At 46.4% G+C, this 23,166-nt stretch overlaps 1 protein-coding gene and 1 long non-coding RNA gene across 2 annotated transcripts in view; one reads left to right on the top strand and one right to left on the bottom strand.

The window, feature by feature from the left end:
- Nucleotides 1-2,904, bottom strand: part of LOC132904946 (histone-lysine N-methyltransferase MECOM-like) — a 56,455-nt gene extending 53,551 nt beyond the window's left edge. The window contains exon 1 of the mRNA XM_060955801.1: nt 2,377-2,904. Within this exon, the coding sequence (XP_060811784.1) occupies nt 2,377-2,413 (37 nt within the window). The 5' untranslated portion in view covers nt 2,414-2,904. The remainder of the gene's footprint in view (nt 1-2,376) is intronic.
- Nucleotides 1-23,166, top strand: part of LOC132904956 (uncharacterized) — a 181,158-nt gene that overhangs the window by 134,180 nt on the left and 23,812 nt on the right. The gene's annotated exons all lie outside the window — the stretch shown is intronic.

Consider the following 23,166-nt stretch of genomic DNA (forward strand, 5'->3'; position numbering starts at 1 on the left):
GTAGGTGGATTCCGCGATTATTCCTGCGGTTTGCCCGAAATAGCCCTCTTCTCTTTCTGCTTCCTATCAATTTCAAAAATTCCCTGTCTGTTCTCGAGCACAATGCATTTCAGAAGAAACTCTACTTCAACGAATGTTGAATCGAAGAAACCAGCAGCCCATCGCGATCGGATATCGAACGACTAACGGGAAATCTTTTCCTTTCGACGTAAACTCCCAACTTCCGCCGTCGTTGGCGATTCTTACGAGCAACCGTGGACGAGAAGATGCATTTCGTATAGTTCGTTATAGCAGAAGTACGCGGTGTGAAGTCAATTGTCCTGGTACGCCACTGAGTCCTTCCTTTTTCCACCTCTTTCCCTTCGTGTCTCGTCCGAATCCGTTCTCGGCGAAACAGAGGGTAAGCTCGTGGATGGATGTGGTCTATTGTTTCGTCGACTCGTGAGTCAAGCGTTAACGGATTTTGTCTTACAGATTACTAGATCCCTTGAAACTGCCTACCGTCGTCGGAGCGTGGCAGACCGTGGGAAGCAGGAGCTTTATTATAAATCGCGAACACGATATAAATCATCCCCCGTGCAAAACGCTCACCCATTCCAGCCATTCCGGAGAAGCAAAGCGGCAATTCTTACTTCTCGACAACGACGTTGCTGGATTCCTCAAGTTGATACGGTTTTTATTATGAAATATGAATCTTACGCGAAGCTTCTCATCGACGAAATCGAATAATCTCTCGACTATGATTTTACGAAGTAACATATGGAACAACGTAAGGGACTTTAGACACAAATACCTACACTCTTTGTTCCCTAAAACTATCAATATCCCAAAACTAAGCTATCAATGTCAAAATATCGCGCAGGGATACCGAGAGGGAAGGGAAGGGAAACCGAGTGATCGCGTAACCGTCTTTCATCAATTTACCTATCGTCCCATCCACGGGCTTCGATAAAAATTTAGCCGCGCGCCGCCATTCAAGATACAACAATAAATTAACATTGGCTCGCTGTACGGCCGAATCTTTTGTACACGAAGCGATGCTGCATTGTTAACCGTCGAACAAAGGAAGATCGATCCGCATTCTTATGGGACAAATGTTCTTTGACCGTTCGAAACTATTCAAAATGTTGACCCTTGGTTAAAAAAAATACGTGCGTGAACACACTCAATGACCATGTTTCACAGAAACTCATCGAACTTGTTGACTTTTTTTCAACGAGTTACAATTTAGAGTACCGTTCTGGGTTTGAGTAATTTTCATGAAAAAATTGAGACTGAAAAGCCCTAGCAATTTTTCCCGTGATTTTCACAAACTATGGAGAGACTGGCGAACATGGTGACAGGCAAGAATGGGCGGGACTTTTGAAAGGAGATATCAAGGAGGTGGAGGCGGAGGACGAGCAAAGTGACTAGACAATACAGGAAAAGAAGAAATGATATCGACGTTGTGAGTGCGCCAGCGCGAGGACCGCCTACTGCTCTTTCCCGTGTCGTTTTAACGACACGTACGATACCATTGTGAACAATGACACGTTAAGGCCGTATTTTTATCAAAACTATAGTACATACATTGTTTGTCCAATGTTTACAAGTAGTAAGGAAGAGCGTCGAAGTATTGTTTTATCGCTCGTTTTGAAAATTGCATTTTAAAGTTTGAAAACTCAAATTCCCGTTAATTTGAAAAAATCCACTGCTGCGATTTCGAGTTCGTATCTTCTCACGGTTGCCATTTAGAAAAATGTGCAGGGTTGAAGCGTAGGCTCAAACAGATCCAAATTATAGGCAACGAAACAGAAACTGGAGATGTATATTTTGCTGTTTAACATTTTCTATTTCTACCGCGCGATCCATTTAGTAAAAATAAAAGTACTGATAATAATACGTACTGATGTTAACATTACGAAATCGCTAGCTGCGAACATACAGGTTCGTTTTGATACGATAGTTCTGAGAATCGGTGTTATATAGGTTCTTACCGCGGTATAGTTTTATAGTCTCGTCGAGTAAGTTCCGCGAAAAAAGCTAATAACGTCTGCCGTTTTAAACATAGCAATTTTCAGAACTAAAACAAAATAAATTCTTCCCTCTCTATTATTTTTAAGAACGTACAATATCCAATCTCAAAAATAAAGAATACCTTTCAAATTATAGAACACATGCGGAGTTGATGACAATTACTTAATAACAATTACTACAGCCCCCGAAGCTCCGCAATTTTGTTATTTACCCTACCACGTGCGTGGTATTCCGATAGAATTTCGAACATCGTTCCATCATTAAAATGACAACTTTATATCGGAGTGCACTTTCAAACGACATTTACCATCGAACGTTAACCCTCCGAGAAGACGAGAAGCACGCTGACAGATTACTTACCCTGTGGCAATCTTCTAGCCACCGGCTTGGATCTCATCGCTGCACGGCGGATGATGGATTCAAAAACAAAACACTAATTGTAAGAACGCTGACAGTCCTCCGAGCCATGCGAGTTTATGCACGATCGTTTATCCTGTCAATTATTTCACTCTATCCAACAACCTCCTTCCCCGTTCGTAGAAACAGTTGGTTCGATTAAACCGATCAAAACGTTGTCTATACCACAAGCTTCTCCCTTTTCTTTCTCTCCCGGTTCACTCAGATCGATGATAGTACGATAGAATCGTCGGTGGTGGTTCGAGCCGGACACTGCGAAGGGTGCACAAAGAGAGTCCATTCCGTCACGCGGGTTCCGGTACACCGGGTCCCCCGGTTCCTCGGTGATCCGACGGCAGCGTCAGTCCGTCCGACTGGGATCCTGACGTGCGTTAGATCTGTCCTCCGACAGTGGAGGCTTCTCCTGTCCTCCGCGTCTCCTCCTTCTCCACCACCTTGTCCTCCACCCTCGCGACTGTGCCTCTCCTCCCCCTCTCCTTCCACACTCCCTCCAATCTCTTTTTCTCTCTTCCTCCGCCTCCCCCGCTCTCTCTCTTTCTCTCTCTCTCTTACTCTTTCTCCCTGTGTTCCTCTCACCCTTTCGCTCTTTCCCTGCTCTTGCCGTCTCTCCCTCGGTGCCACGGTTTTCGCTCCGCCGCTACCTCTGCCGTTACACCACCGCTTCTTCCACCCCTTTCTCTCTCCTCTTTCTCCTGACCGTGTTGCTTCGTGTTACTCTACTACTACGGGCCACTACTACTACGATTACTTCGCCTCCACCTCTGCCTTTTCCACTTTCTGCCTCCTGGCCTTCCCCACCTGCGGAGTCGACCTGCTCGCTTCCCCACTACCTAAGCAATCCGGCTCTGCTGTCCACCAATGATCAGCCGCTGTCTCTCCACCACGTTCCTCTCTTCCTACGAGAGCGCAACCTCTCGTTTCTTCGTTCCCGGGCTCCTCTCCTATCGAAACCTCCGTCTAGCCGAAGCTACTGTAGCTTAGCGTATGAACGAACAAAGATGAAACTCTTCGTTCTAGTTTCTCTGCCTAGATCCATCCTGAAGGATTCCTGGTAGGCGAAACTGTTGTCGATAGACATAGCGATATAATGGTTCCTTAGTGGCAGATTGAAGTTTTGGACAGACGCAACGCTGGACCTCCCATGCAGACTTCCGGATGCGAAACACGTGTCCGTAATGTTTGTATTTGATTAACGTTATCGATGTTTGCGTCAGGTTCGAAAAAGAAATATACGATTATATTATTTCTTCGATATGCTCGAGGTTGCGTTTTGTGCAACATTTTAAACATCTCGCCACTCTGTTCGATGCTGGTTGACGAGCTTGTCGGATGCTGCGTTTGGTCTTTCGCCGAGTTAAAAATTCGAAACTCGATGTATCTTTTGCAATAGTGACGGTGACTTGGTAAGGAACAGGTGTTCACCGCGTGCAGTCTCTTTTGCTGACGATACAGATCACCGAATCGCAACTTTGTCCGGCTGGAAGCTTATCGCCTCTTGCTGCTGACGTGTAGTCTGTAGCCGTTCGATACGAAGTATCTAACGTGTGCACTGATTATAAACACTCTTGTCTGATAATTTGGTTATGTCTCGGTCCATGCTCAAGTTCAACTTTCACATCGAGCATTACGTAACGATATCGTGGTGGTCGAAATTCGATCTCGTCGTCCAGATTTCTCCGACGGTAGCAACGCGTGTTAAAAGAGTAGGAGGAATCGTCGGAAGCACGTTGCCGAAAACACGTGGCGACGAATGGCGCCGGATCGATAGCGCGATCAACGAGAGAGAAGGACACTTTCCATGACGGGTACGTAGCACTTGTTTCACGAACCGTCGCGCCGCTTCGTATCCGCGAGAATCGATCGATCCGTGAATCGGTCCGTTCGATCGATTGCCCGCGGCCTTTACGACTCTTTCGATCGGCGCGAATCGCGTAGCGGCGGCCGTCGCGCGATGGACGACGCGACGGAGAGGAGAAGCACGCGTGGTGCGCGACGCGTCACCAAGAAAATGAAAATCGACGAAGGGAATGCGAATGGAAGTGCCGCGAGTGCGTCGACTTGGAGGCTCGCTGGCTGGCAACTCGGTTCACACCGACACTTCGACTTTGCATTTCTGGGTACGTTCGCTCGACTAGGCGCCCCTCTTCTCCGTCTTCGTCGCACCTGAACACGACCTCCGACCCCACGGATGGTGGTTCGGCGTGAAACGCGCCCGCGCACCCTTCCGAGCGCAGCTCCGCCCTGCTTCTTCGCCCTTTCGAAACCTGGATCGGCACCTCTTCTCCCTTCTTTTTCAACGTGTGTTTCCATCGGTACGCGTGGAACGTGGAAACACGGCACGCGCGAAGAAAGAAAAACCAACGAGAATTTGGCTCGGTTGAAAGCGCGATTCGAGAATTTTTTACTTTACATCGCGGCCTTTATAAACTCTCGTTTGCGGAAATGCTGATTTTTTCCCCCATGATCGTTTCTCTCTTTCTCTCGAGTACCTGCTAATCAGGCCAGGAAAATTGTTTTCCAACAAAAGCTGAACATCTTATCGTAAACGAGTGACAAGCTACTGAAATGACAGGACATTCGGCTAGGTAGCGATTTACAAAATTTTAAAGCGAACATTTCAAGCGAAACAGTTTCACAGATTACTTCGTTCGTAATGCAATTACGTATAGAGTAGAGTAAGTAGACATTATTTTAATGAGAACTACGTGCAGCTCGCACAATCTGCTTATTGGTGACGGTCTGACCGGAGATTCTGGGTTTCGACTCGCTAGGAACGCTACGACGTGTGCGGAGTGCAGAAATATCACGACGTATCGTTGTACGAGCCGCGCGCCAATATAGTTCAACGTTTATTTTCATCGCGGGAAATCATAAAAGATTGCTTCGTTCTTTTTGTCGAAAACGAATATTCAAAAGCACATTTCAAACACATATCATCGTCGTCTAATTTCCATGCATTCTTATTTCTTTTACGAGAACTGCGAATAATATAGATCAGTCGAATTCGTATGAAACAGTTGTTCCAGTTTAACACTGACTGAACGTTCCTGGCAAAGTCAACTCGTTCGCCAGTATATGCTAGCTCATGTAAATTCTTTTTCTTTTCGCACGACGATCTGTACCCTTTATTTTCACCTCCATTCCATTTTCTTAGACGCTGCCTCGTCTTGCACAACGACTGGGACTGTTTCGCAGCACACTTTCATCCGGCCCTCCCCGCCACGCTCCTTTTCGTTCTCCATTCTATTTTTTCTCCGCTCGTTCTCCGAGTCACCTTCTCCGTACGTTTCTCGCCGGCAGCCGCCTCATCTCTCTGGCTTTCCTCCTCCAATAACGCCTTCCTCTTTCGCCAGACTTTCTTTGTTTCCCGCTGCACGTGCTCCACCCGCGGTTGTATACGCATAAAAACGCAACCAGTCCCTCAACGAGAAGGAGAAAAAGGAGCACCCGGAGGAGACCGAGTGCGGCCGAAGGATATGTGTAACTTCGCAAGGCATCCATGTTTTAAATGGATATAGTATTTCTTACGCGGATGCACGCGCGTGTGCACGCTCGCTGCGTTACGTTATGTTACGCTTGCTAACGCGAGGCAGGTGTTGGCCGCTTTAGTTGGCGAGGGTCAACCAAGGAGAGAGAAAGAGGGTGGAACGAAGGCATATACGCGTCGTACGTATCTACGCGAGGTAAACGTGCACACGTTTTCCGCACAAATTGAATACGTGCCTGTCAGTGGCGTAGGAGTCAACGATAACCTCGACTGTCGCACCGATACAACGTATTGTACAAGTGCAGCAATTCTTTCGACCGACTTCTTCGAGGTAAGATTTCTGAACGAACGAACGTACGAGAAACGACTGCTCTCTTTCTACGTTTCGCGCGCGTAACTTTCGCCACAATGATTTCCAAGCGATTCCGTCTAACGATCGAAGCATTTCGGGGAAAATCCATGCAGTACGTAACCAGATTGGATATAGATTTGAAAAACATATTTAATTTTTACAACGTACGACGTATGATAGGGTGCAATTGGAAATGAGCGGGCGGAAATGTATATCATTCGATATAGGAGGGAAAGGAATCCGGAGGGTGAGGATCAATCTCTAGGGTAGTTGTACAAGGCTACTCGAGATCTCGAAATCTATAAAGAGAAGGAGGAAGTAGATTTGGCCACTTCTGACCAAAAGGAGAGGTCGCTGGAGGAAGGGATGTAGGAAAGTACCGCTAACGGATGACGTATATTAGGGATACTCTGGTCGAGTAAGGCACCCGAGGATTCCAGGACCCTCCCTGTCCTTTTGCTGGCTATAAAAACCACTCGCCTTCCTTCTCGACCCTTAGCTAAAAGGCCAATCCGCCCTACCACCCTTATCGATCCAAAAGGAACGAACGTTCGGTTACTCTTCGGCTTGTGGACTCGACTTCTTGCGCGCGACCACCCGGCTTCACCCCCTACCGTCTCTTCTAGATTCATCTTTGCGAGCGTAATTAACAGCCCGCTGGTTTTCTTTCGTTCTAACGAGGCAAGACATTTCCTTCCTATTTGACAATTACAACCGTAAAGATGAAATTTTCTATTTATATTCAGGAGGCAATTTGAAAGGGTTTGCTCGATACCAAGGAAATCAAAGATCATACATCGTTAATCCGTCGAAAATAAGACTTTGAACGAGGATAACGAGCATCGTACGATTTGTGAATGGCGATTTCTAAACGAGTCCACTTTCTTTCACTGCTAATCGATACCGTTTGAGACATTACCTGACGAAGATTGCAGAAGAGGTGGTTTACAGCGGCTTTTACATCCGCCTGTTTTCCGCTCTCGTACGACTTCGCGGAAGCGTAGAACTCCCAAATGCTTGTACATCGTTCATGCGCTTAAAAGTTTTATCGCGCGACTCTCCATATTCATCGCGAATTTTCACTGGCCGTTTTTTCCCCAGCCACGCTGCCAAAGTATCATGCCGGAGCTCGCGACTCATGTTTTTCAATTACGCCAACATTTCAAAGCAGCGAGATCTGCCGCATCGATTTGAAAGTTGTAATTTTGCAATATATTATTAGTTCAGCCGTAATGCGGCGCAGATTATGAAATAATGTTTCTCATGCGTGTATACGCGATTATCTTAAAAGTATCTGTGAATAAGAAGAATGAGCTTTTACTCTTAACATCCATTAACATTGGACTCCGAGTACCATGAGTACATAACTTTTTTTATTCGAGTGCGTGACGCACAGCTATGCAGATCTCCGGCTGGATAGCACACCGAGCAAGACGAATCGAATCGCATTTACCTGCAGTAAAGTACCAGCAATAATTGCTGAGGAAGCAAAGAGGCGCCTTCCACTTTATTTTCAAAGACGAACGGCTCGTTATTTTTTACATCGTCACGTACTTATTTCAACGTATCGAACAGCGTTGCATTATGGATTCTCCTACTTGTATTCGTCGGATAGTTAAGGCAATTACTCGATGGCAAATCTTGTTCGAAAAGTACCAACCATCGAGTTCGCATTTCAAAAAGATCGTGACTGAGTAAGCTGATTACGCGTCGTTCGAGCGAAGCGTTTTCCAAAGCTGATGGCGAATTACAAGAGGGTGAGAAACGAGGAGAAGGGTTACAAAGAGAGTGGAAGGAAATTGTGATGGAGGGAGAAAGAGAGCGAAGCATGTCGTGCAGCCTATATCTAAGACGGTCGCATGTCATATCAGCAGTCATCGGGCTGGGATATAGGTATGTCTGTATAATGCCGCGATAGTACCTCGACAGTGCCCCTGTGTGTATATTACGGGGATTTAGCTCGAGGGCCCTCGCATGCTCGGAGACTGATGTGACCACGGAGACCGCCTCGTCGAGACATGCGAACCGACCTGTACGAGAGACCCTGTATCGCCTTCCAAGACCGCAAAAAAATATCATAAATGTTCTCGATCGCCTTGCACGCTTAACTCGAGTTTACGCAATTCCTTCACAAAACATGATGTGTCCACCCGATGAAGCGCACGCCCGTATTTTTCGCGGCACCGTATTATAAGAAGTCTTTTGCGCATTAAAGTGATATCGGTACAAGATTTTCCAGCGATCCCGATGAGAAAAGAAAGTCATATTGAATAACTGGTACGAAACAGAAGATACGCCAACTAGAAACGCGCGATGCATTTTCGAACGAGAATAAGGAGCGAAAATACCACGACGGATCGTTCGGTGATCGCCTCCTGTCTTCTTTCCGATTAAGTACCATTTTCATTCTGTCGTTAACGTATCTGATTGTTCAATAATCGCGCAGATATACGCGGTGGATATTCGCGTTACAATGTATATGAATGAGGGTGGCGTGTATCAGCGGTAAAAAAAGTAGGTTGCCTGGCTGACTAAGCCGCGCAAAAGATTAAAAGCTTTTGATGTTTCGTATTTAAATTAACTCGTTATCCCGGATCCTTGAACGCTGGAAAATCGCGAAAACGAGCGCACCGCCAACAGCAGTGTCTTACTCGCATAATTGCATCGTATTCGACGCTGATCTAACAATAGCAACGTCTGCTACTTCTTATTTATATTCGTTACGAGGACATGAAAGTGGTCTCGTTAAGAAATCCCGAAATCGTTAAGCCTAGGACTAATTTATAAATTTCCACGATAATTACGCGAGGCCTAAAACCTCGACTAGCCATTCTAAATTAAATCCGAATGATTAACGAGATACACAGAGTGACCTTTACTGCCGCGTATTAATAAGTCTGTGCTCGGCTTACTATTCCGACTAAACAAGGGTGATGGAAGCGATAGCTTATCGATGTAAAGCAAAACGTATTTCGCGTTGAATCGGAATCTCCCTCTGGATTCAGAATTCGTATCTCGATATCAGCGCCGCAAATCTCGGTATTTTCGACATTGTCCCAAACGAAAATTTCGAGCGATAAGTATGTCAGGTATTCACGAGCTTCGTCACTTGACGACAAATCGCTCGACCTAACTACCTTCCCTTTCAGGTCCCGCATGGCATTATGGTACAACGTTTTCAGTTATTTCGCCGCACAAATTATGCGCGTTCAATAAGGTGGACAGAGAAACATGGCGTGACTTCTACGTTTCAGGTCAAGACAATATATTTCGTTATTATATTATTACGTGGCTGGATGGCAACGAGAATTATGTATTTATTGCCCGGACATTATTTTTATCGTATCACATACCAGATACACGACGTGCTCTATCTAGCCGTGGCCAACCAAAGATTTATTTTAACGACCGCGTCCCAAATCTTTGATCGATAGCTCGTAGAATCAGCATATGCTACCGTGTCATCGATTTCTACAGACGATTCAACTTACATCTGCTGGTTAACGCAATGGCCGAGCAGAGACGGAAGTGGATTTGTCTTGGATCGTACGTCGATAGGACGTAGCATCTAACATTTTTTGAAGACGCAAAAAAGATACGATAATTGTGTTATTTAAAATGCCATAACCTTACCTTGCACGACGCGATCGGGGTTCACTATACAGCCTTCTTATGGATTCGTGAATGCTTGCTTTCTTTTCTTACTACGTTGGCATCTTCGCGTGCAGATCGATCTAACAGTTACGATTATCACAAAAATTATCACACAATGATTATTATTTTTCACTACATATATAATTAAGATGCTACATTGCAAACGACGCTTTGAGAATGTCGTAAAACGCGCAGATGACTTTCAATTGATTTACCGCGTAAGATGGACGTGACTCAATATCAAAATTAAATATTGAGAAATTTACAGGCGGAAATATTTAAATTATTTGATGTTATATTTTTTAATATTCAAGCTTGTTAACATAGTTATAGTTAAACATAAAAAATAGTAAACGATGCATAATGCAAATGGTATAATTATTGACATACGTAGTATCCTACTCGTATAAAGTTCGTCTTCTCAGTCTTCCGTGACATTAGCGCGATAATTCTTTGTTGTAATGGATAATAAGCAATGTATCGTGTTTCACTCCTATAATTTTAAAGTTTTCACGAGTGCTGTACAATCTTTCTTCGTATATAACGTATTGCGAGAGTACAATACCTCAAGACGAAGACAATTTCACTGAACAGCATATATCCGTGTTGCGCGATTTTTCAGCAGAAGGTGAGTCACTTCATAAGATATCAAATTTACTTTCTCACTTTTGAACGCATTTTTTCATTCGCAAATTCGTGCCATATTACATCAAACAAGTCTCGCAATTAGTACATCATTAGCACAATATCGAACAATGACTGGCATAAGTGTGAGGTTATGTCATTCCGTAGACGTAAAAGGTAGGCCGCATAATTGAGAAAATAGGCTTCGTTAAAAAACTGATAGAAATAAATAACGGATCTCTATCTCTTTTTTAACAAGAACCGTGCTCTTCAGTTGGCATCCGCGGTCTATATTTCTTACGTTTATTTACATTCTTCGTTTTTAAGTTATTCATATTTTTATATGTACATTTACATCCTACTCTTTATATCTGTTTCAATACTATCGGCTAAATACTGCTCCGAATCATAGAATCGATATCGATTCCCCGACTCGTATAAAGGATTGAATCGTCCTTCATAAAGTTAAGAAATTGTTATCGTCGCGATCGAGAATCGTCTATCGATTACCCGGCATTCTCATTGACAAGAAAGTTATCGCGTCGCTATTTAAAGGTTAGTCGAGGCTCGAGTGAGCTTTGTAGTGAGAATTTGATTGGTAATCCTTGGCGTGGCACCCAGTCAATCGTTACCCCTTGTAATATTACCGAGCTCGTACAGACGTTTGCGTAGTCGTCTTTCGGTGTGTACGAGCTCGAACCGCGCCAATACAGACACACACGTACAAGCGGATCAGGTGTACGCGAGCGAGCGTGCGTGTTAGTAAGTGGGTTTGGGTAACTAAAAGCCAAGCGCGGGTCGAGTGTGCGAGTGTATCATAGAGAGGGCATTCGAGCGGAAAAACGCAACTAAACGCGAGTAATTGGAAGCCCAAGGGGGGGTACATTCGAGGCGCACTGGGTCTACCGACACCCTTGCTCCGCCAGGGACGAATCCATGCTCGTTTATTACTTCCTCCGAATGTTTACCCCCGTATTTGTCATATTGAGTTTCCTGTTTATGTCGTTCCTTCGACACCGTGGATCGTGGCGCCTGTTATCACATGGCATGGAAACGAAATGCGAGTTCTAGGAAGGAAAGGCGAAGATACTTGACAAATTAAGTCATCTTCCGTATTGCTTTAAAGGTCGCATGCGAGATATTGTTTCGTGGTCGATTCTAAAGCCGATTTTTATTCATAGGACGGAGAAAATTATAGCAGAGTATAAAGTTGGAGTAATCGTTTTGAAAACGATTGTTTACAGGACAGGTTGATTTCATCTTTTTAAATTTGTTAACTGCTGCCCTGGCGGAACTTTCGAAGCTCGCGAAGAAAAGAAAAAAGAATTTCGTGTCAAACCTTGCTTCACGTTCCAGTTTAACGCGAGCCCCAGTCGTCATCGTTAATATGTTTCCGATTCTTTTTCTTCGCCAGCGAGAGAAATTTCTCCGTACACCGGTTCTCGTTGTGTTTCACTAGATTTTCCTTGTTTTTTCTCTTTTCGGTCCGTCGATTAACAACGGGGGTTAGCACTCTAGAATTTTGCGTAAATACTCCCTGTTAATATGTGCCGTCGGTCTCACGGAGAGAATCGATCGCTTCAAATTCTCAATTGTGTGCTCTCATTTCCGCGTAACTACCTTTGAAACGATAAATTCATCAATGACCGGCCTTGTTCCACAAAGACGGTCCACGTTGGTCAATAAAACGGAACCTCTCGAATTTCACTGTTTCTGTTTCCATAATAAGATTCCTACCGACCGTGAAGTCATTATCATACGCGTCTCAACGTGCCCCGATGTGGTCGTAAAATCTTTTTGACCATTAAGCTTCGAGATCCTGTGAAAGAAACCCTCTATGTTTTGAAAAATTTATGTAAAACAGTTACGCTGTTTAACAACCATCTCTTCACGATCGTTTGGGAAGCTAAAATAATTCAGGATTATAACCATATTCTGTGCACCAAAGTTGGTCTGTCGTTGGCGTAATCCTAGGGGATGCTATTTGGAAACTGGTCGTGGTTAGAAGCAGAATTTGATAAGGAGAGAGAGAGAGAGAGAGAAGTGATTTAAGACGGTCTCCAACCTGCCGCGGTTCTGGTTCCGTTCTGTCTTCACTTCCGTGGTTTCCACCCTCTTCGGTCTTTCTCTCCCTTTCTGTACATCCTGCCTCTTGCTCCCTCTGCTCCCTACTCTCCCTCTCTTTTCTTGTGTACATGCATCGTCCCGGTGGAGAGGCAGCAGGGGGTTGTTTCGTGGCTGCCGTTGGCTTTTCGTTGCGGTTTGTGTAGGGGATGTTTCCTTCCCTTGTGAACATATCCATAGAATTCCCTTCTCTTGGTATATCCTCCCTCGTTCACCGTTTCGTCCGTCTTGCTCCTTCTCTTTCGATTCAGCTTCTCGACCGTAGCATATTATCGGCATGGCAGTGCCTTCAGTTCAGTCAGTGTAAACCCTCGAAGGCATTTGCTGATTCAAATTAATCACAGCCGAGGTAGACTGCCCAACCCTCTGGATCCTGCCTTCTCCGGTTGAAAGGCACCAACAAGCTGCTGGTGGGGGCAAACACCTATAATTCTTCGTTTTGCGATTCTTGCTTTCACGTTCTCGTCTCATCGTCGTTTTGTCATTAAACAAATATATCTTTAATCTAATTCTTGATTTTCTGACAAGAATAGGTATAGCTGCATGCGAAAGTCTTGAAGCGTTTACGAAACGAAATGTTTATTTCATGTACGGATATGAGGATACTTGGTATTATCTCAACTTTACTGATCAGTTCATCAATAGTATATGTTTGATCTATAAATTAGTAATTAAAATATACCATAAATATTTCGTGCACATTTCTTTTGCTTCCGCCAGTAGCAAGAGTTCTTTGGGAAATACGTACTGTCGAATAATTTTTTAACAAACTCATTTCGTATTTTCTGCCATCCTTTTTTTAGTATTTCAAAAAATTAATTTTTGCTGTTTTTTTCTGACTCGTTTTCCTTTCCTTTCCTACGCACGATTCCTGTTTCATAACATTTAGCCGACGCTTTGTTTATCGTAGCATTTACCAAATATTTGTGAATTAGGAAACATCGTAAATAGAACGTGGCACGTGGAAACAGTCTAGAAAGATATTGTGGTAAAAAGCAACGTCGTGAGTACTTGGATGATCTAATATTTTTATGTAGCGCATATATCGCACGTATGATTGGAGAATCGATTAAGGATTTCAATCGGTAAAGAACTTGCTACATCGTGTTCCGTAGTCATGACGGTCATGAGTTCCCTTGGTACGATAACTAAGAATCAAATGCAGGGTTTTTCACCTCCATAAAGTTTTTTTTTGTGGTAATATACGTTCGGCGGCGTAGGACGCGGAGCACAGGCATTAAAAGCTCGTCAAACAACGGTACCTCGAAATCGCGTGGAATCATTTTCCCTGTGGCTCCATCGGCGTCTAAACGATAGAAGGAAGGAAAAAACGAGGACTTGTCAACGTGAGAGAAGCTCGGGGTAGGAGGAAACGGGAAGAAAGGAGAAGAAAGGACGAAGAAAATGCGTTTTTCATCCCCATGACACGACTAGCGGTGGTGGCCTGCTGGATTTTCGTCGCGCTGCAGAGCCCGTTTCGCAGGATTGAAAAAGAGAGAAAGACAAAAAGACGGAGAAAGGGAACGAGAAAAAGCGGGGGAGAGTCCGCCGAGAGTGCTCTTTAGAATTAGAGCAGAGCCAGCTTCTGCATTTCTCTTTCTTTCTCTTCTCTTCCTTTTTCCCTTTTTCCTTTTCTCTTCTCCTCTCCTCGATGAATCCGCGAGGCGTCTCATCACGCAACATTACCCACAAGCCTCCGCGACTCCTGCCTTTCTCCACCCTGTCCTTCTTCATCCCCTCTACCCTACCCCATCTCTGTCCGACCCACCCACATAGTCGGACCACCGACGGAACTTCTTGCATCCCGGCCGCGTAACATTAAGCCTACTCCTTCCCATTTTTTCTTAGACTGTATGAAGCGGCGTTCTGTAAGCGGCAACGTTTTATTTTCCCTTCCCTTCCTCTTTTTCCATCTTATTGCGTCTTTTTTCCTTTTCCAATTGCGAAGAGAGTACCGCTTCAACTCGCAGAATATTAAAGTCCTTCGAAGCGAATTCAACTCACTTTCAGGGGCACACATATACACGTGTATGTATGGCAGAATTGCCGATTATTTTCTCGATAAAATTTCGCTCCATTGCTTCCTCGTTATTTAGAAGCCGAAGATGATAATGGACACTCTGCAGATTGTAAACGATATTTCTGCGCTTAACGATCTTCTATTCGTTTTCTAGCTCGAGACGAAGCTGGATCGCAGAGCTCGTATTTTTTCCTACTCATCCTCCATTTTTTCGCGTTATCCTCTTTTATCGCACGGCCCTCGGCATCGACATAGCGCGATGGCAGGGTGGAGGAAGTTCACCAAAGCAAGGGAAGAGGCGGAGGATACCGGGATGTTGAGACGCTGCAGAGAGCGGGAGGGGTTGTTCTCGAGGGTGCTGCTATGGCGGGATGAGAGCAGAGACGAGAGAGAACCGGGAGGAGGCACGGAGGGGAGGGAAAGAGGTCTCGTCTCCCTGTCTCTATTGATCCTCCGAGGAGGAGCCGCGCGCACCTCGTCTTCCATCCCACCTCATCCTCAATACTACTCTACGCTCCGAGAGACGACGACGACGACTACGACGACGACGACGACGACGACGACGACGACGATGTAGTTGACGGAAATAGGAGGGAGACAGAGGGAATGAGAACTGTTCTCTCTGCAACTCGGCTTGTGTGTTGCGAGTCTGGGAAAACGCATCGACAACTGGAGCCTTCCACGAGTCCACGCGTTTTACTAAATGTGTAGCTGCCGCGTGTCTGGATCAAACGATCCTTTCATCTTTGCACCGGAAGTCTCGTAATCGAGCGTATTCCCAATTACTTCTGGAAATTCTGTTGTGCATTCGGTCTCGCGATAAGAAAGAGAGGGTCCACCGCCGCGACGTTTAGTTTCCGAGTTAACACGCTCGCTCGTGCTACGTATTTTAAAACTCTGCCACAGAATAAATGCCTCGCATTGCTTCTTCGCTTTGTAATTACTCGTAATTTTTATCGCGACTCGATAACGCCGGATAGAGTCCTCCCCGCGTGAGATGATTGATCGATGCTGGCGACGTGTTTTCGCCATGTTTATATTTAACATTCTTCGGAACATACTTGGACCGATGCACTAGGGTATTTGCGGTTTGCTCATATATCACTGGAATATCAGTTGGACAGTTTTGATGTATTAGTCTCATTAGCTTTACGACTTATCGTTGCTGCATTTCATCAAGGTTTATGACTTCTTCCTTGCAACGTGTTCCCCTCCCGCGTTCCACCTACAAGAGTGACTCGTTCTCTTATTATCTATCGCGATACGCGATCTTATCTATGCATATACATATGGAAATCAAAGAATCCTCGATGGCGTGGCTTGTTTCGTGTTGCAAACGTGGGAGCACGATTGGCGCAAAACTTGCTCGCTATCTTCTCCCACTCTGTTTCGCTTCTCGTTGCCTCTCGCTAGTCTGTTCACGGCCCCTCGCTGCTATAACTCGACCCATCGTTATCTCCGACAAGAAGACTCCCCATTGGTTGTTGATCTTCCCACTCGTAGTGATGCCTCCCTCGCTCATCGCAACCGTCCTGCGTGTTCCAAAGCTCGTCTGTCCCTCGGCTCTTCAGGACATTCAGTTTGTGCGTGTGTGCACGAGCCTCGGAGCTATTCCGGGAGCCCCATTGGGCCAAGGGGAGCATCCTCCGTTTCTGATTGGGCCGGCACCGAGAGCATCTCTGCTCATCCTCGCGTTTGCGCGTCTACCACGATCATCGTCTCTCTCGTTGCGTGTATAGTCGGAGCTACGTTATCCAAAATGGTGGATTCCTCGGTATACGTATGTCCGTAGATACGAGAACCAAAGTCGCAACGAATGGAGCTAAGAATTTTGATATTAAGAAGCTAAGAAGGACGAAATTGCAGGGATCGCGTTGAAGATTCGGATGGGAGATCCTGCGATCGTTCGATCGAAGAGAAAAACGTAACGCGCGGCAATAATTTTCCGTAGCAAAGATAGTCGCGTTATTCGCAATGACGTTTGCTGTCGGTCGTACGGCTCGGACGATCGAGTTCGTCTCCGAGAATAGAAGGAGGCGTTAGTCATACATCCCGTCGTAGATCTGGCTATAACTGGCGTCTGTGACGGGCCAACGCCATTATGGCAGACACGCAGAGAGAAGCGATACGTGCACCGCGACCGGAACGAAGCGAAGGGGAGAGTAAAGACATTTACGAGGAGGAAGGCAGAGACCGGCTGGCGGAAGAGGAGAGAGAACGAGAAACGGAGAATGCACTGGCAGCGTTCATTTGCGACGCCAGTAACACGCTGCCGCATCTATTCATACACAGCGGCTGCACCCACGCCGACGGCGCGCAGCTTGCGTGTATCCAGCGTCGACGAGGGAAGACCGCGACAGAGAGTCAGCGAGAAAAGAGAGAAGAGAGAAGCGAGAAGAGCGGAGGGAAGAAACAGACAGGCTTGGCAACAGTGGCCACTTGTACGTTTTACCTTCTCTGGCCTTCGCGTCTTTCGTTCCGCTCCTCTCAGTTTCTCTCGTTTTACCGTGAACCTCGCAGAGTTCAAGAGAACACAGTGACATCCAAGAAGGGTGAGACCGAGCGAGATAGTGTGATAATTGGAAGAGGAAACGGGTTGGGGAAGAGGAAGGGAGAGACAGAGAAGAGCGTAGCGTAGGTGGAGGCGCTGTTTCATGGTTGGTGGGGGCCGGAGGTGGTGGTGGAGGCCCCTCAGGAGGTGGAAAAGGTGGATGATGAGGCGGGGGAGCAGGAGGTGGTTACCATGGCTACCAGAAACCACAGCCGCCGCCACCGACGATGCGAGAGGTGTCACTGACTCCTGGCAAAGCTACCACGCACTTATACACCTGTACGGATACCTACGTACCGTGGAATATCGTCTCTACAGACACGTTTCTTTGCCTGTACTACGAACCTACCTGTGCTACCTGGTACGCATCGCGAGATAATTTCTCTCGAGTACCTTCTCTCTGTGTTTCTGCCGCTGCCGAGCTCGTTCGTAACGAATTTCATCTTTGAGCCGACGACCGTTTGATCTCTGTACAAGTATCGGTCGAGGTGTCGCATATGCTATTTCGTAACGTTCCAGGCTCTTAGTACTTTGAACTTGGAGATATTCGACAGGAAGAGAGAATTCCCAAATGGAAGTTAAAATTATCCTTTCGACTTTAGGATCATTCGTCGTATCAGCAACGAACGCTCGCAACTTGCATATCGCAAACGGTTGAAAGGTAAAAGCAAACGTGCGCTGCGCGTAGTGATCTAAACAATCGATCGTCGTAGCGGACATAAACCGGGCCTCTCTCGAGAAGTCGACGTGACTTAAAAAGACCATCTCGAGCAGGAGAGCGGCGAGAAACAAAAGATCCGCCTCTTAACCGCGGCCGTTCGTTCCGTTCCTACTCCTCTCCGCCCCCAGCGTCGTTCCTATCCTTTTTCTTCGACGACTCTCCCTCGACAGGACGGGAATTAAATTAAGGCTTCCGAAAATAAACTCGGCGACATTCAATTGTTCCTCGCAGGGGCCGAAACGACACGAGACGGCGGCAGTACGGCGGTGTCGAGCCTCGTAAAAGATGAGAAACGATCCAGCAAGATGGCCGACCTGACGATGTTGGACGCGCGTTTTCTACCTAGTGCCGCTTATATCGAAGATACCGATATACAGCGTGCAGAAAGTAAAAGGGGCGAATATCGAGAAGGAAAATGGACCGTCGAATGGTCGCTGAGCTTGTATGGACGAACGTCCGTCTAAAAGTAAAATATAAACACTTAACGCCGAAGCTGTGGCGATGAAGGAATATACCGGTTGGAATCGCGGTAGAATGGAAAGGAAACAGGTTAAAGGCCGGTGGTAGAATTTCTCTTAAAACCCTGGCAGAAAAGGGAAGAGGTACTACATGGGGATGGAAGGGTGGTTACTACGGTGGCGATACGATGCTCTTTCTACGTCTTCGTCGCTTATCGTGTGTATAGTCCGATTCGCTTCGCGGTCTCCATGGGAACCCGCGGAAAAATCTATCGATTCTCCCTTTCGACTCCTCTGAAAGAGAACTCCTTCGAGGATCCTTTGGCCACTTTCCGTTTCTCTCATCTTCCACGGATCTCCTTCGTCTCCTCTTTCCGGCGGGAGCCACGGCTTTACCTTCCTCGACAGGGTCAGCTTTTGCTCTCTGGTGTTGGTCTCCGGAAAAGAAAAAGAACGGAAGAGTCGGAGCGAAGGGGAGAGGAAGACAGAAGGGGGCACGGCAATGCCGTTAAAAGAGGTTTATTTCGCTAATAAGACCGGACTTGTGCTGTGCTTATTGAAACAATAAAGAATCACCCCTGTGGGCGGAGGAAGGAAACCCTCAAGATGGCGACCCTTCCTGGTCATGCCGTGGATATACCAGAGGTACGTGCACTGGTTCCAGAGTGTCGGCTGATCAACTCCCGATGGATTTATGGCTACGATATTGTGGTGCGCCTTCACCTTCCTTTTGTCTCGAGTTTCGTGTTTCTATCGTATCGTTCTTTGCCATCTGCTTTCCAGCTACATTGAAATCAAGGACTGCTTTCGTGCGACGAAACGTTAACGTTAGGGTATATGAAAAATGAACGAAAAATCATCGAACGTGAAACGTTTCGGTCGTTTTCCTTTCACGCTGTCATGATACGAATCGAAGCGATAATTATAGTAAAAAAAAAAAAAAAAATTGGCGAAAAAGCGACGGTAGTACGACTACGAAAGAATGAATGAAGCCTACATGACCTAGTTTATCGACGCGTAATTTGGGTTACCGGTGAGAAGGTTGGATTAGAATCGAAGGGTCGTAAGTATACGGGTGCACGTCAGAGTTTGCGGCGCTCACCTCCCTAATATGCTGCGTTATCGCGAGATTTATCGGTTATCGGTTACGTGCACTTCCCTCGGCTGCGGCTCCGTCAGCTTTGCTCCTACTTTTTCTCGCCATTTTCGTCACCGATGGGGATCCTGTTGCGGACGTCTATTAGGTGCATGGCTCTTTAACATCAAATATTCCCCATGGTACGTTTTTCAAAGTCGCTTCGGCGTTAAAAGCATTCTTTGGCCGTGGTCGTGTGCAATTTTTCCCTATCTAATGAGTTTCGGAAAAGCACGAAGACGTCCCCGTATCGAAAGGACGAAAAGGGCCACCGCTATTTGCAACTTATGAGGGCAATTCCGAACTCGGTCACGTTCGACCGGTCGAAAGCTTCGAACTTTACGTCCTCGTCGTATCCCTCCTTATCGCGTTGCCACGACGTAATAGTGAAACTTTCCTTTTGTGGACCGAACCGAGCGGTTTTGCGTAAACGAGTTCCACGGGTATGAAATGGGCAAGATACAGCGGAGGATGGTGTGTCTCGTTGAGAATCGATAGAGCTCCTACCGAGACTACCCCGCGAGACACGAATTCCCGGATTCCATGTCGCCACCCCTAAAAACTCCATCTACGAGAGCGCTCGGCCTGTTCGCCTCCCTCGATCCACCACCACCACCACCCCTACGGTACTCCTCGAGGCACCACATTACCTCTGGACGAGAGGACTTCGAGTATGGAAAGAGAGATCGACCACCGAGGAGAGGGAGAGACGAGCCGTGCTACAGGGGAGAGATAGGAAAAGAGGAAGAAGGAAAGAGCTGGAGAGAGCAACGCAAAGGGCCGAGTACAATGGTCCGCGTCGGAGATTCGGAAACGTCGGGACCCGGCGTTCTGAATGGGAGACGAATGAGGAGTCTGCCCCAACTGGATCGCAGGACAATGCATTCGAGAAAACGAATGTTAACGTTGACGATAACGCGGCTCGCTACGAGATAGATGGTTGTTCGAGTTTCTTCGTAGAGGACGATCGTGTCTCGACCTTTCCGTGATTAACGTTATCGGAAACAGTGATAGCGTCGTAAGATAGATGGCTACGGCAAAGATAAAACGCGGTAAATGCGGCTTATCTGTTGGAACGTGCGCGAACAGCTAGCGACGAACCTATCGGTGACTGATTTGCACGAAAGCTCTAGTCAGGTTGTAGCCAATTTAATTTTACGCTCACTCGACCGCTAGTGATCCAAATTGTAGCCGCGCACGGCGCGAGGTTAAACGTATCTTGACTATTTATAAACCGGTAACGGTTATGCTAATTTTGCGTACGAGTGATAAATCTTGCATTTCTATTTTTCAGCTATTGCGAGCAGCAAGCTGCTTCGGAAAGATGAAACGTAATCCGAAACTTTTGTTCCAGACCGTGACAACGCTCTGTTACCAGCAATGAGGAATACTTTCAAGATACGTCATCGAAGGCAACGACTAGGGATGCTACCCTTGCTCGACTTTTCGCTGCAGGTTAATCGGCCACCAAGGTAAACGAAGCTATTATCCGCTAATATGTTTGAACGAGTATCATCGTTGGAATAAAGATCTTTTACGGCGGGTCTTCTCCACCCATTCGGGAGACACCCTTTGATTAAACCGATGTATCTACGATTTATGATGGATAATTGCGCGTAATGGGAGTGCTCACGGTACTGTATCGTCTCGAGCGTGATAAAGGTGACAGCGAAGCGAACATGGGCGCGAACGCGTGATCATTTCCGACAGAGGGAACGGAAATTACGGTGTTAGCGTTTCTAATTAAACCTAAATACGAGCGTCCACTTAAGAAACCACCTGGCCGATAAATTTGATACCGTTATCGCGCGTTACCCGTAAAACGCAGTCAAAAATGACTCTATCGTGGCCGGGAATGAGTCGAGGTATCTACCGATTCGATTACCAAGGATCGGTAAGTCGTTCTACCTTCGAGAAGCTGATGACGTCTCTGAAATTCACGATCCATGATTCAAGGTGCTTTCTCCACCCTCTCGAGGTAGCCATAGACCACGATATTATAGGGCGAAAACGGTAAATAGCCCTAATAATGCGAAATCTCGGTAGCCATAAATACGAGCGGACGATATCTGGTTACTGATCTCGGTGGCATGTCCAGGAGCTGCGTTGCCGTGTCTCGCAGCGTTGATACCGGTTGCCCCACACGGTACTCACGTAAGTATCGTGGGTACTGGAAGTACTCACGTCAAGTATGTGCACGGCTTATCATACCTCTCGCGACCAGTATATGGTCTTCCTGTTCTTTATGCGAATACACGTGGGACTTGCGATGTACCATGCTCTTTCTCCTCCACAAAATATGTCGGATTCGTCGAGGGGACAAACACAAGTGGATTCTTTGATCTTTTCTATCGTCGAATCGCGTGGCGTTCCCCTATCGGACCGATCTCGTCGCCCATTGTTTTATAGTTTTCACCTTTTACATTTCCCGGTTAGACGTCGGTGTTAGCCGGTTTACAATTTGTTGGAAAGACAGGGACCTATGAAATTCGTAATTGTTACGATCCCAACAACTTCATTTTACGTAGATCAGATGCAGAGGAAAATTAATTTCTGGTATATAAGACGAGAATCGAGAGAAAGAGAGAAGGAGAGAGAGAGAAAGCCAGACTTGTAAACATGTCGCTCCAAGGTAAACCACGTCACACCGTGCTTCCTGCGCGGCACCTCGAATTTCCATTCATTGTTATTCCATAATCCATAATCAGTGATGAAACACGAGATTGTCCATGTGTTGTACGGAGAAGGATGAAAAACGAAGGTATTAACATGACTCAAGGGTGAGGATAGATCGACGGTCGGAAGGAAAGCGTACGCGGGGACACGATGTTATTAAGAACTGACGTGTACCCGTGCACGCACGAACAATCTTCTCGCGTTCACCGTGATTTTCATAAGATATTGTAATTGTTTTAACAATCGACGCTAATGGATATTCTTGGTAACGCGACTCGCGTCTTCAATTTATTCGCATCTATAGTTTTTAATGAAAAATGTAGTGCAGAAAATGATAGAGTCTGTTAATTCCCGATGCAATTAGCTTTGTCACTTGTACTCGCAATTAGTAGCGGTCAATGGTCGTACGCTTTCGGTATTCGTGGTTCGTTTCGATATGCTCGAAATTTATCAGCTTGGTCGCCGGTATAAATCGTACCGCGCGATACCATAAAGAACGATGTTAAACACGACGTTATTTACGAGTAGTTCGGCAGTATTCCTCTTCGTGAGAGACAGGCCAGGCCAAGCCGTGCGTGTCAGGGCAATTCTTTCCGCGACCGAGGCAAAAATACGTTCGTGGGTTCTTTTATACACCCTCCTCCGAAGACAATCTCGATGTCTCCCGTCGCTGTGTGGCGTGTCGCGTGGTGGACATCACTCCGGCTCGGAGTGGGTGGTAAGAGAGAGCCTCGAAAGGGTGTAGCGTGTCCGGTATCTCGTGTTGGGATCGCAAGAGACATTTCGTCCCCCCAAGAAGTCAGTTCAGCTCCCACAAATGACCATCGCCGACCACCACCATCGCCGCCACCGCTTCGTTCGCCACGCCATCGAGTTAACCCCCTTTTCCCATCAACCCCCGTTGCTTTCGTATCTTCTAGTCGCCTTCTGC

The sequence above is a fragment of the Bombus pascuorum genome, chromosome 3 (assembly GCF_905332965.1).
Source record: "Bombus pascuorum chromosome 3, iyBomPasc1.1, whole genome shotgun sequence".
NCBI lineage: Eukaryota > Metazoa > Arthropoda > Insecta > Hymenoptera > Apidae > Bombus > Bombus pascuorum.